The sequence below is a fragment of the Pelodiscus sinensis genome, chromosome 2, assembly GCF_049634645.1.
Source record: "Pelodiscus sinensis isolate JC-2024 chromosome 2, ASM4963464v1, whole genome shotgun sequence".
NCBI classification, from domain to species: domain Eukaryota; kingdom Metazoa; phylum Chordata; order Testudines; family Trionychidae; genus Pelodiscus; species Pelodiscus sinensis.
In genome coordinates, this window is record NC_134712.1 from 15,805,965 (window position 1) to 15,819,787 (window position 13,823).

Genomic DNA, 13,823 nt, shown 5'->3' on the forward strand with positions numbered 1-13,823 from the left:
GGGGCCGTGCTAGCAACTTCACATGTTGGCTTCCCTGGGCTTTACAGTGCAGAGCCTCAGCTGGGGAGGTTTTGCTGTGAATCAGCGTGAGCCAAATTGAGCGTCGGAACTGCTTACCATTGTCGAATAATCGAATAGTTGACAGAAAATCTATCGATTATTTCATTAGGGAAGTAATCGCATTATAACATCCCTAATTAACTGTGACTTTAGAATAGTGTTAGCAGCAGCTCAATGAGTTCTGATACAACCTGAGGGTATATTTTGATCTTCTATTGGTTTGTATCACTTCCTTTAGTGCACACATTCAATTATATAAAATGAAATTGTATTTCATTCATATAAAATAAAATGAAAAGCTCCAGATTTATAGTAGCAAAATTGGCTATAATTTTATTGGGAGAATTGTATTTCTTAAATAACTTTTTTTAATAATGTAATTTTAAAAACTATAGAAATTGTTTACATAGAAACTAAATGATAAAATTAGTATGAAGTAATTCATTAATTTGCACTAATGTCTGGGAAACCTCTAGTAAATTACTGAGTTGTGAATAAGTGAATAAGTTACATAAAAATAGCAGATAATTAATTGCAAAATTTATAAGTTCACACATATGACATGTAATTTGGCTCACATAATTTTTACATGAATATGTTTTGCAGTATGCTTGTAAAAGTAACATAGTCTTCATATCAGAGGGGTAGCCGTGTTAGTCTGAATCTGCAAAAGCGACGAGGAGTCCTGTGGCACCTTATAGACTAACTGAAGTGTAGGAGCATAAGCTTTCGTGGGCAAAGACCCACTTCGTCAGATGCATGTAGTGGAAATTTCCAGAAGCAGGTATAAATATGCAGGCCAGGATCAGGCTGGAGATGACGAGGTGGATCCAATCAAGGAGGATGAGGCCCACTTCTAGCAACTGATCTGGAAGGAGGAGTAACGGTAGTTCGGAATAGGAAGCCTAATCCGAACTACCTACTCCGTGCCGTGTGTAGCCGCGGGCATGGAGTCCGAACTAGCGGGGATTTAAAAATGGCGGCGCCCGGCAAGATGCAAATGAAGCCCGGGAAATTCAAATCCCGGGCTTCATTTGCAACTTCGGTTGCCTACATTGACCACCTTAGTTCGAACTAGGGTGGTAGTGTAGACATACCCTCTCAGACTAGTAGTGCTCAATCCAGCCAAAGGCCCATGCAGATTTCATTGCAGAATCATGGCCAAAAAATGTGATATTAATTTACTAGTTGAGAAAGTATTTGGAGCTATTCTAAACAAATGCCAGTGTGCCACTATATTTGTTTATAATGGATATTTGTAATTTCTGTTTCTTATCCATTAAGTTTAATGCTTTATCGTGCACTACCAGTACATATTTAGATATATTTAATACACACACAAACTGTAGTAATTAATAATAGAAAAATGAATTTATTTTGGAAACTTATTTCTCATCATTCAAGGAGAATTTGCTACAGGTAGAAAATTGTAAAATCTATATTAATTTCATTGGCTAAAGTATGATGCTCAGAACAATACTGGCAACATGCTAAAAGATTTAGGGTGTTTGTCAGGTGCAGATTTTATAAATAGTAATTCTTAAACAAGGTCCAGCAGTTAAGGTTTATCTTCAATAAATATTTCATAAAGATTTAAAACATTTGCTGTTCTTTTTAACAGTGCCTAAAATTAAAAATCCTGATGTGATTAACTTTATGTGAATGTACATTTTAAAATATGTATATGTCATTTATTGTCCAATTGCATACTCTCATATTATAATTAAAATGGCTAAAATGCTTTGGGAGTGTCATTAATCTCAACAATGTTTTGGCATGGTTTATTTTTGTTTTCAGTGCTTTTCTACACTTTACTAAATTCTGATTTTGAATTCTTCGGTACTGTTTTGATGTTACACATCCCATATTGATAAAATGATTTTTTTAAATTCACAGGTCCACCTTCAACCCTTCCTCTAAGCACTCAACCTTCTAGTGGCAGCTCCACTCTTTCCAAGAAGAGACCACCTCCCCCGCCCCCTGGACATAAAAGAACCCTCTCTGACCCACCAAGCCCACTACCTCATGGACCCCAGAATAAGGGCCCAATTCCTTGGGGTAAGTCTTAAAATGCAAAATAAAATAAAACTTAAGGTGGCTGGTGTATATTACGTCTCTTAGTTGGTGCTGTCTTTCCATTCTTGGTATTGCTGCTATCTTTTGTGGAATTTCAGAACAATTCTATCCTCATATAAATATCCAGCTCTCTGTGATGTTGCCTGTACCAGTCCAGAGATTTGCAGGGTTTACATCTTTCTGCCAGTAAAAAGCAGATTATGTGTGTAACAGGATACTTTGCTTACAAAAACTTTATAGAAACATTTATTACAGAACTGTCTGGATAGGCACTTTCTCTGCATAGCTAAGACTAACTAGCCCAGTCAAATTGCTGCTTCTATCTGTAAATCCTACCTATTCCTGATAACTGAAACTCTTAGGTACAGCTACATTGCAACACTATTTTGAAATAACTAGCGCTATCCTGAAATAGCTTAGTCCGCGTCTACACAGCTGGTAGTTATTTCAAAATAGAGTCAAAATACTATCAAGCTGGAGGACTTCTTGCTCTGACTCTTGTAACCCTCATTGTACAAGGAATAAGGGAAGTCGGAGGAGTGCTCTATTTCAAAATAAGTGCCGTGTAGATGCTCCTTATTTCGAAATAAGCTATTTCGAACTAAGATACGCAATTGACGTAGCTCAATTTGCGTAGATTATTTTGAGTTAAGCCCCGCAATGTAGAGACACCCTTAAAGGAAGTTCCTTCATCATAATAAAGAGAATTTTTTTCTGAGAGAAAGCTGCTGCTTTCATAAAACTAGCCCCAGCATTCCCCATTTGTCTTTAGCCTAAGGCCAGGTTTATGCTACAGACCTATATTGTTATCTTCTTCACTAAAGCACTTAGTGGCACATCAGCAGCACTTTATGTGAAGAGAAGCCTTAGAAAAAATGAAGGGAGGGATTAGTACTAATAAAAATGTTTCTGGTTCTCCCTTTTCAACTCTGACTAATCAGAGTTTGGGATCTTGAGGATATTCCAGTTGGAAGTACAAATTGATAGTCTTGTATTTTCTTTAATGTAATCTTGTTTGTTTACTTGGTGTGTGCAAAGAACAAGAGGATACAATCCCAAGCCTCTTTGGCTAACAGACCCAAAAGCTCTCTCCCTCATGTTTTCCAATGTCACCCTGTGCTTGCCAGCTACTGCTGGTCTGTTTGGTTTTTTCCTCTGCATCTCTCTTTGTCCTGTATGTTTTTGTGTTCTGCCTACATACACACAGTCCAAACTCCTGGGCAGATTCATGACACTTGGTTGGTTTTTGTTTTTATTGTAGGTGAACATGCATTATGCAAGAGACAATAAATCAAACCTCATTTAATATTTTGATCAACCATCTTGAGACATTGCTAACAGAAGTAGTGAAATTGTCTGGTCCTGATAACACACTGAGTCATAAAAAATATTGACGCCAAGAGTGATGTTTCAGTCTAATGGCCACCGAACCCTCCCAAGAAAAGCCTGTATTTGAAGAAGCAAAATGCCTTTTGCCATCAGCACCCATTTCTTCTGAGGTGGGAGGCGTCAGATTAGCTCATCCTCATCCTTCTATTAGTTGAAGGATGTGTTCACATCCAGTCTTAAAGTGTGTGATTGATACAGTCACCAGTACTGGTCAGCATAATGCTATGTGCAGTAAACTTTTGATACTACTGTAAGTAAATACAGATTGATGTATTTTTTTAGGATACTTCCAAGTTAATATCACCGATGTCCTAAATGTTTTCCTCTGACAAATATAGGGTTTTTTGGACACAATACATTTAACTTCACTAAATCCAGTTGGCAGGATTTCCCTAAGCCTCCTTAACTTTAGGATTTAGGTCCAAAACATGTTTAATTGGTCACTCACATTTTACTCAGATTGCTATGGTTATCCTATTCTATAGCCAAAAATCTCTGACAAATGTAAAAGCCGTATAATTAGTCCAGTCAGTAATCTTTAGACTTACCCTAGATCCTAGTCTGATTCTAGTGCTGATTTGTTTGTCATCTGTGTTTGGGACCCAGGCCACTTTCCAGTGTGAAAGATGAAAAAGTTCAAGGAGAGTGAAAGTTGCTATGTAAAGAAGAACATTTACACTTCTTCTGTTACATTCATCATACCTCTGCTTCCCTAGAAGCTTTAGAAGTGAAGAGAGACTATGCGGCATGTCCGGAAGCACATCCTTGGGCTATTTCAGAACAAAGTGGGAAGTGCATTCATAGATTGCAAGGCCAGAAGGAACCATTGTGATCCTGATCTCCTGTATTACACAGGTCATGGAACTTCCCTGTAATAATTCCTAAATCATATATTTAAAAAAAAAAATCCTGTCTTGATTAAAAAATAGTCAGAGATTGAGAACCACCACATTATTTCATCAATTGTTCCAATGATTAATTACTCTCCTTGTTAAAAATTTATACTTTATTTCTAGTCTGAATTTGTTTAGCTTCAATTTCCAGCCCCTGGATTGTATTCTATCTTAATCTGCTAGATTGAAGAAGTCCTTATTAAATATTTATTCCTCATGTAGATGCTGATAGACTATAATTAAGACATCCCTTAACCTTCTCTTTAAGATAAATACATTGAAATATTTCTCACTTTATAATCATTCTTCTGGCACTTCTCTGAACCCTCCCCAATTTATCAACATCCTTCCTAATTCTGGGCACTAGAACTGGATGCAGTGTTCCAGCAGCAGTCATACCAGGCCAAATATATAGATACGGTGACCTGTCTATTTCTGATTGAGATTCCCCTGTTTATGCATCCCAGGATGGCATTAGGTCTTTTGTCCACAGCATCACACTGGGAGTTAATGTTCAGCTGATGATCCAAATCTTTGTCAGTCACTGTTTCCCAGAATAGAGCTTCCCCTCTCTCCCATGCTCCCTCACATTTAGCTATATTGAAACACAAATTGTTTGGTGCACCCTGTTTGCCGAGCAAGCCAAATTGCTCTGAATCAGTGACCTACCCTATTCTTTACTTACCACTCCCTCAATTAGTGTGTCATTGCAAAGTTTATCAGTGACAGCTTTCTTTTCTTCCAGGTCAGTAATACAAATGTTAAATAGTATAGGGCCAAAAAACAATCCTTCTGGACCCTATGAGAGAAACACCAGTTCAAAGACCATTCCTTGTTCATATTTTGAGACATCAGTAGCCAAAATTTTTAAATAATTTAATGTGTGCCATGTTAATTTTATATTGTTCTAGGTTTTTAATAAAAATGTTGCGTGATACAAAAACATGCCTTGGAGAAGTCTAAATGTTATGTCAATACTATTATCCTTATTGATCAAACTTGTAATCTCATAAAAAAAATCAAGCTAACTCAATAGGATCAGTTTTCCATAAAATCATGTTGAATAGATTACCCACCTTTAATTTGTTATTAATTGAGTCTCATATTAGCTCCTCCATTATTTTCCCCAGTATTGAGGTCAGGCTGATAGGCCTTAGCTACCTAGGTCATCTCCTTTACCTTTTTAAAATATTGGTACAACATTGTCTTTCTTCCAATCTTGTGGATCTTTCACAGTGGTCCAAAACTTACTGGAAATCAAAATAAATGGTCTAGTGAGGTCCTCTTTTAAATTCTTGAATTCAAGTTAATGGAACCTGCTGATTTGAAAAAAAAATCTAACTTTAGTAGCTTCTGTTATGCAAGGTTTTCAGAATCCAAAATAGCGATGATTTAACTGTTTCTTTTCAGGTGGTGTCAGAAATAAATCGAGAGGGGAAACACATTTCCTCCGTTTGATATGAGTAATATAAACCAGAATGTTTTTACTAGGTCTTGAGCATGCATGTATGCACATCCACATGCGCACACACAAACTAGCAGTAAATTCAGAGCATTCCAAACATTTATAGTTACCCTTAAAATCTGAAATGGTTTTAAGAAATTAGCAGCCAGGCTTCAAGGGGACCCCTCCTATCTAACTGTTGAAGAACATATGTGTCAGATGCTTTTCCCAGGAAAAGCTTCCTCCAACTGCTCCAAAAGGCATTATATGAATGTCCTGTCTATACACTGGGGTTGCATCTAGACTGGCAAGATTTTGCGCAAAAGTGACTGCTTTTGCGCAAAAACTTGCCAGCTGACTACACTGGCCACTTGAATTTGCACAAGAGCACTGACTTTGTAATGTTCAAAATCAGTGCTTCTTGCGCAAATACTTTCATGCTCCCGCTTGGGAAAAAGTCCTCTTGCACAAGAATACTTGTGCAAGAGGGCCAATGTAGACAGAGAAGAACGGTGTTGCGCAAAAAAGCCCCGATGGCTAAAATGGCGATCAGGGCTTTCTTGCACAAAATCGCGTCTAGACTCGCCACGGATGCTTTTGCACAAAACCACTTTTTGCGCAAAAGCATCGGTGCCAATCTAGGTGAGCTTTTGCAGAAATACTTTTAACGGAAAAACTTTTCCGTTAAAAGTATTTCCACAAAATCATGCCAGTCTAGTTGCAGCCTGGCACAATAGGTCTTATATAGGTTGAACCTCTCTAAACCGGGACTCACTGGTTCGGTAACATCTGGTAGGCCCATGGATGTTCTAGGCCCAGAGAGTCCTGGTGGAGGTACTGGCAGTTGGGAGCCCTGCAAGGCAGCGGGGAGCCTGGCATGAGACAACGGGGCTTCCCAGTGGAGCCTGCCACATGATAGCAGGGCTGCCCAGTGGGACTGACAGAGTAGCAGGGCTGGTGGTGGGAGGTGAGCCAACCAGGAGGTCTGCAGCCAGGTAAGGGTTGTGGGGGGAGTTGTAGGGGGCAGCCAGAAATGACCTCCCCTGGTCCTGCAAAATCCCTCATCTGGGACCAGTCAGGTCCTGAGAGTACTGGACCTGTAATGGAAATACAATGAGAAGTCTTGTGGTACCTTATAGACTAACAGATTATTGGAGTATAACCTTTTGTGGGCAAAGACCCACTTTTTCAGATGCATGTAGTGGAAATTCCAGAGGCAAGTATAAGAAAAGAGTTCCAGTGAAGAGTAAGGTTAGAGATAACGAAGTCAATTCAGTTAGGGAGGATGAGACCCACTTCTAGCAGCTGATGTGGAGGTGTGAATACCAAGAGTGGAGAAACTGCTTTTGTAGTTGGCTAGCCATTCACAGTCTTTGTTTAATCCAAAACTGGTAGTGTCAAATTTGCAGATGAATTATAGCTCTGCATTTTCTCTTTGAAGTCTGTTTTTAAAGTTTTTTTTGTTGCAGTAATGGAAATGGATCTTCACTCCATATCAACATAGAAAATGTCATGAGATGAAAATTTTAATTCCTACAAAAAGTTATTTTCTGCCACTAATTTTCTACAGTAGAACCTCAGAGTTATGAACACCTTAGGAATGGAGGTTGTTTATACTCTGAAATGCCCATAATTCTTAAAAAAAAAGGTTATGGTTGTTCTTTCTAAAGCTTATAACTAAGCACTGACTTAATACTGCTTTGAGACGCCATTATGTAGATGAAAAATGTTGATTTTGACAGTCTTAATTTAAACCAAATAAGCATAAAAAGTTTCCTTACTTTGTCAAATCTTTTTTTTACATTTTCTCCCTTTTTTTTAGTTTACATTTAACACAGTACTGTACTGTATTTTCTCTCTCTGTGTCTGCTGTTGCTTAATTGCATACTTCTGATTCCAAAGGAAGTTGTGATTGATGATCAGTTGGTAACTGAGGTGGTCATAACTCTGAGATTCTACAGTATTCAATTTCATTGTCTTTGTGTAGTAAAGTCTATGCTTTCTTCTTTACTTTGATTATTAGGTGTCACTTCAGTAAATTTCATTTCTGTGTAATGAATTTATCTGAAGTTTTGAAATCCAGGAAACAAGTGATATAAATTCTAATGTCACACTTAAGGATCTTCAGGAACAGAGTTATACTAAGAGGAAATGATGATGATAATAATAGGGTGTCTCATACAGAAAAGGTATGAAGTCTCAGAGGGACAGCCCTGGTGTTTTTGTTTTTTTTTCTCCTCACTTCCCCTTCCCCTCCCTGTCTCCTTCATGGAGTGTGTGCTGTGAGTGGCAGGTGGAAACTGTTGGCTTCTAATTAAAGTTTGAATTCTAGAAGCCTCTGGTGATTGGCTGAGTCTTGGTAGTAGGAAGGACTTTCAGGCAGCCCAGGGCTTTATAAAGCAGTGGGCAAGTGACCAAGGAGCTTGCGAACAGGAAAGCAGGGATGGATGGAAATAGGTCTGCTGTTGTTACCTGCACAGCGTGTGCCATGTTTGTCTTCCTCCCGGAAGAAAGAACAGATTTCATCTGCACAAAGTACAAGCTGGTCACCATTTTGGAAGAAAAAATTAGAGGACTGGAGGCCCAAGTGTCGACCCTATGCTCGATCAGAGAGGATTAAGACTTCCTCGATAGAAGGCAGCTTTTAATCTTGCAAGCACGGCAGGCGGAAGAGCCAGAGAGGGCAGTACGGGACCAGGAAGAGAACGGGCAGCATGTAACTTTTAGAAGGGGAAAAAGGCCAGCATGGGAATCCCCCAATGCTATAGAGGTAAGTAATCGCTTTCAGGCTCTCTCCACAGGCTCTGCAGTGGTGAATGCTTTGGAAGGGACCTCACAAGGAAGAAACCACAAGGGAACACCATCTACCGGAAGGCATGGGATGCATAGTCCTAGGGATGGGTGTTCCACGACCACCACTCCCAAAAGAAGATGACGGGTGGTGGTGATCAGAGACTCCCTCCTAAGAGGGACTGAGCCATCCATCTGCTGTCCGGACCTGGAATCTCAAGAGGTGTGCTGCTTACCGGGAGCTTGAATTCAGGATGTGACTGAGAGGCTTACCAAACTGATCAAACCTTCAGATCACTACCTCTTCTTGCTTCTCCACGTGGGAACTAACAATACAGCCAAGAATGACCTTGAGCGGGTTACTGCGGATTATGTAGCGCTCGGAAGAAGGATCCAAGAATTTGGAGCGCAAGTGGTGTTCTCGTCTATCCTCCCTGTTGAAGGGAAAGGACTGGGCAGGGATTGTCAAATTGAGGAAGTAAATGCGTGGTTGTGCGGGTGGTGTCTCAGAGAGGGCTTTGGTTTCTTCGACCATGGGACTCTGTTCTGGGCACAAGGATTGTTAAGAAGAGTTGGGATCCACCTAACCAAGAGAGGAAGGAGCATCTTCGCGGGCAGGCTTGCAAACATAGTGGGGAGGGCTTTAAACTAGGTTCGTTGGGGGACAGAGACCAAAACCCTGAGGGGAGTGGGAAAGTTGGATATTGGGAAGAAATGCAAAGAGGAATGAGCAAGAAAGGAGGACCCCTGATTTGAATGGAGAAGATAGGGCGATCAACTGGTTATCTAACGTGTTTGTACACTAATAAAAGAAGCCTGGGCAACAAACAGGAAGAACTGGAGGCCCTGGCCCAGTCTAAGAAATATGATTTAATTGGGATAACAGAGACTTGGTGTGATGACTCGCATGACTGGAGCGCTGTCATGGAAGGGTATAGACTGTTCAGGAAGAACAGGGAGGGAAGAAAAGGAGGAGGAGTTGCACTATACGTAAAAGAGCACTATGATTGCTCTGAACTCCAGTATATAGAGGGAGAAAAACCTGTTGAGAGTCTATGGGTTAAGTTTAGAGGTGCAAACAACAACAGTGATGTTGTGGTTGGTGTCTACTACAGGCCACCGAATCAGGTGGATGACGTAGATAAGGCTTTCTTCAGACAACTGAGAGAAGCTTCCAGATTGCAAGCCTTGGTTCTCATGGAGGACTTTAATCACCCTGACATCTGTTGGGAAACCAATACAGCAGTACACAGGCAATCCAGGAAGTTTTTGGAGAATGTTGGGGATAACTTCTTGGTACAAATGCTGGCCCCTGCCCCCGCCGACACCCTCTCCCCACCCCAGCACCCTGTCCCTTGCCTCCACTGACACCCTTTCCTCTGCCCCAGTACCATGTCCCCTGCTCCCACTAGCACAATTGGGGCCACATTAGTGAGGCTTTGGAGGAGGTGTGGGTGTGTTTTTGCATCTCACTTGTGTGGCCCCAACTGACTTTTCAGTGACCCCTGAATCAAAACAGGTTCTCATAAATAAAAACATTGCAGAAACCCTTTGTGTTTGACATATTTTATTTAAAAATGAAGCCTGGCCAACAAACCCTCATCTGTCCGCAGCTTCATAACACTACTGCGCGCGTGCGCGTACACACACACACACACACACACACACACACCCTAGATTTGAGCCTATCATACACTGGAACCCACTGTCCTGAGCCTCTCACATCGCCAAACTCCTGCACCCCCACATCCTCAGACTTTTGCCACAACACTCCTACACCATCCACACACACACATCTGTGTCCTTAGCCCATTATGCTCCTAACCTTCCTGCCCTGAGCTCCTCCCATCCCCCAACCCAAACTCCTGCATTCTCACATCCACAAGCCTGTGGCTTGCTCAGTACCCCAACACTCCACCTGACCGCAACACTCCCTAGCCCGGAGCCCCCTCCCTGAGCCAGAATCCCCTTCTCCATCTCCTCCTGCATCCAGATTCCCTCCCAGAGCTTGCACCTCTCACCCCTTCCCATACCCAAACCCCTCATTCCCACCCCAGAACCCACACATCCTGTCTCAACCCAATGAGGGTACAGCTAGACTTCAGGAGTTTTTCCGGGATTCCTGAGGTATCCCAGAAAAACTCTTCTGCATCCAGGGATGTGTTTGTTCTTCCACTTTTTTTAGCTGAAGAGCAAACATGCTCTTTCAGTAACCCCTATATTCCTCTTTCCACGAGGAATAAGGGGGCTTCCAAAAGAAGGGGTTTCTCTGACATTTGGCCCAGTCTAGACAGGCCAAATGTTGGAAGAACCTCTTCCTACAGAAGAATTGGGGGAAAAAACAGCAGTATAAGGGTTGGGGATAGCAAGTGGTGGAGAGGAGGAGAATAGAGAGGGCAGGGCGGGGCTTCAAGGAAGGGGTGGGGCAGTAGATCTTGGCTTGTTCTGTCATTTAAAAAGTGATCTTGGGTGTAAAAAGGTTGGAGACCACTGTGTTAGACTCTTTTTTGTTTAATTGTTTCTCATCTGATCTTACCCATACTTTATCATCTTCCATCTTCTCCTCCTAATTAGAACATAGAGAATCTCTATTAATAGACCCTCCTCTTCACCAGTTGGCTTTCCCCCAGCCCTTAACATTAAAAAGGTCATAGAGCAGTTTTTAAACTAAGTGCCAGCAATCTGGTTCCATTTTGGTTTAGGTGGAGACCATCCGTAGGCTGTGTCTACACTGCACCCCTTTTCCGGAAAAGGGATGCAGATTAGACAGTTCGGAATTGCAAATCCGCGGGAGATTTAAACATCCCCCGCGGCATTTGCATTTACATGGCTGCCGCTTTTTTGAAAGTAGGAATAAGAAATCCTCCGGAAAAGGGCTTATTTTCCGGAGAATCGCGTCTAGACTGGTGCTTTTCTCCAGCTTATCCCCAAGCTGGAAAAAAGCGGCAGCCATGTAAATGCAAATGCTGCGGGAGATGTTTAAATCCCCCGTGGATTTGCAATTCCAACTCGTCTCATTAGCATCCCTTTTCTGGAAAGGGATGCCATTGTAGACATAGCCTTCCTGTATAGGCTCCCCCTTTGCCAAAAGTTTCCCCCATTCCTAATAAATCTAAACCCTTCCTCTCTACACCATCATCTCATCCATGCATTGAGACTGAAGTTCTATCTGCCTACCTGGCCCAGCATGTGGAACTGGAAGTATTTCAGAGAATTCTACCATAGAGGTCCTGGATTTCAATCTTTTCCCTAGCAGCCTAAATTTGGCCTCTCCTGCTCCTCCCTATGTCATTGATACCTACATATACCACAGTCACCGGCTCTTCCCCAGCACTACATATAAGTTTATCTAGATGTCTCGAGAGATCTGCAACTGTACGTTTCTCCCTGTCATCACAAACCCAGCTGTCTATATTTCTTATGATTGAATCCCCCATTACTAACAACACCTACCTTCTCCTAATGACTGGAATTTCCTTCCCCAAGGGGTATCCTCAGTGTGAGCGGATACCACAATATCATCTAGAAGGAGGGTCCCAACTATAGGATGGTTTCCCTCTGCTCCAATTGAATGTTCTTCCCTGAGCCTTTCACCTTCCTTAACAGCACAGGGGCTGTGTGACTGAAGGTGGGACAGTTCTACAGTGTCCCAGAAAGCCTCATCTACGTACCTCTCTGCCTCCTTTGACTCCTCCAATTCAGCTACCCTGGCCTCCAAAGCCTGTATGCGGTCTCCTGAGGGGCAGGAGCTCCTTGCATTGATTGCACACACATGCCACCTATCCATAGGGCAGATAATCATACATGCTACATTGGATGCAATAAACAAGATAGCCTCCACTCTGCTGCTGAGCTTCTGACTGCATTCTCTCCTACAGATAATTGTATTATTGATAGGGTTTTCATTTCAATCAGATAGTTTTGGATTTAGCTTAGTTTAAAAGTTTTAAAGAATGCCAAGTGTACCTAGCCCTCTTCAAACTCCTCCTCTACACTCCCTCACAGAACTCCCTGTTAGCTGCTCCTGTTCACTGTCTCCTCTTGTTCGGCTGTGTCCCCTTGTAATTGTGATAGAAATGTAGCCGTGTTAGTCTGGTGTAGCTGAAACAAAATACAGGACTATGTAGCACTTTAAAGACTAACAAGATGGTTTATTAGATGATGAGCTTTTGTGGGCCTGAGGAAGTGGGTCTGTCCCATGAAAGCTCATCGTCTAATAAATCATCTTGTTAGTCTTTAAAGTGCTACATAGTCCTGTATTTTGTTCCCTTGTAATTGGGTTTTTTAATTATTTTGTAGCCATCCTCCCAGTTAGAGGCTATGAGTGACAGATTTTCAAACATGGTATGCAAGAAGTAAGAGTAAATATTCTTCCCGGTCTCCTCTGTCCTTAAAAATTGTGAGTCTGTGAATGAAAAATAGTCATTAAAATGTCCTTAGATTTTATATGGAACATATTTAGAAAGCTGCAGATTTTTGTTTTATATGATTATATCTTCTATCGGCATGTTTCTGTTGTTTTAAACTCCATTTTAAGAAGTCTAAGTATTTTTATCCCCTTAGGTACTGATTTGGGTCCCTCCTCAATTAAGACTGCAAACAAGTTTGAGGGAATGTCTCAGCAGTCAAGGTAAGATTTTATATATTTACATATATTAAAGTTGTGTGTGATATGGCCAATTTATAAACCAGGGAAAAATCATTTGTTAATTATCTGAATATTCCACCTACACAATGCATGCTTGCTTTCAGGTGCTGCCAAGCTTCTTGGATCAGTTTGAAGTAGCCTTTCAGAATTGAATCTCTGAGTGGTACAGATAAAATTATTGCAGCAACTACTGCTGCTGTTTTCTCTCATCAAAATACCATTGTAACTAGAGAAAGTTGCACTAGGCTATGATCCAGGAGTTTTATTCTCATGTTCTCTGCTGATGTGAAATAATTCTGTGTGTTTCACCATCCTCATTACTGAGCAAGGTCTTGTGCCTCCTACCATTCACTAACATGACATAAGTTCACTCTTGGCATAACTTGGACAAGAACAGGGCTGGGCAATAATTTTTAGTGGGGGGGCACTCCAAGATTTTGGTAAGAAGTCAAGGGCTACACTTTTCTGTGGTGGAGGTTCAAGTCGGAGGTTAGGTGCAGAATGGTGCCTGGGGAAAGGGACT

General features: G+C 41.4%; 1 protein-coding gene across 5 annotated transcripts in view; it reads left to right on the plus strand.

The window, feature by feature from the left end:
• ASAP1 (ArfGAP with SH3 domain, ankyrin repeat and PH domain 1) overlaps positions 1-13,823 on the plus strand; it is a 306,096-nt gene that overhangs the window by 276,106 nt on the left and 16,167 nt on the right. For all 5 annotated transcript variants that reach the window (XM_075920136.1, XM_075920137.1, XM_014573856.3 and 2 more), the window contains 2 exons: positions 1,957-2,118; positions 13,216-13,282. In XM_075920136.1, the coding sequence (XP_075776251.1) occupies positions 1,957-2,118; positions 13,216-13,282 (229 nt within the window). The remainder of the gene's footprint in view (positions 1-1,956; positions 2,119-13,215; positions 13,283-13,823) is intronic.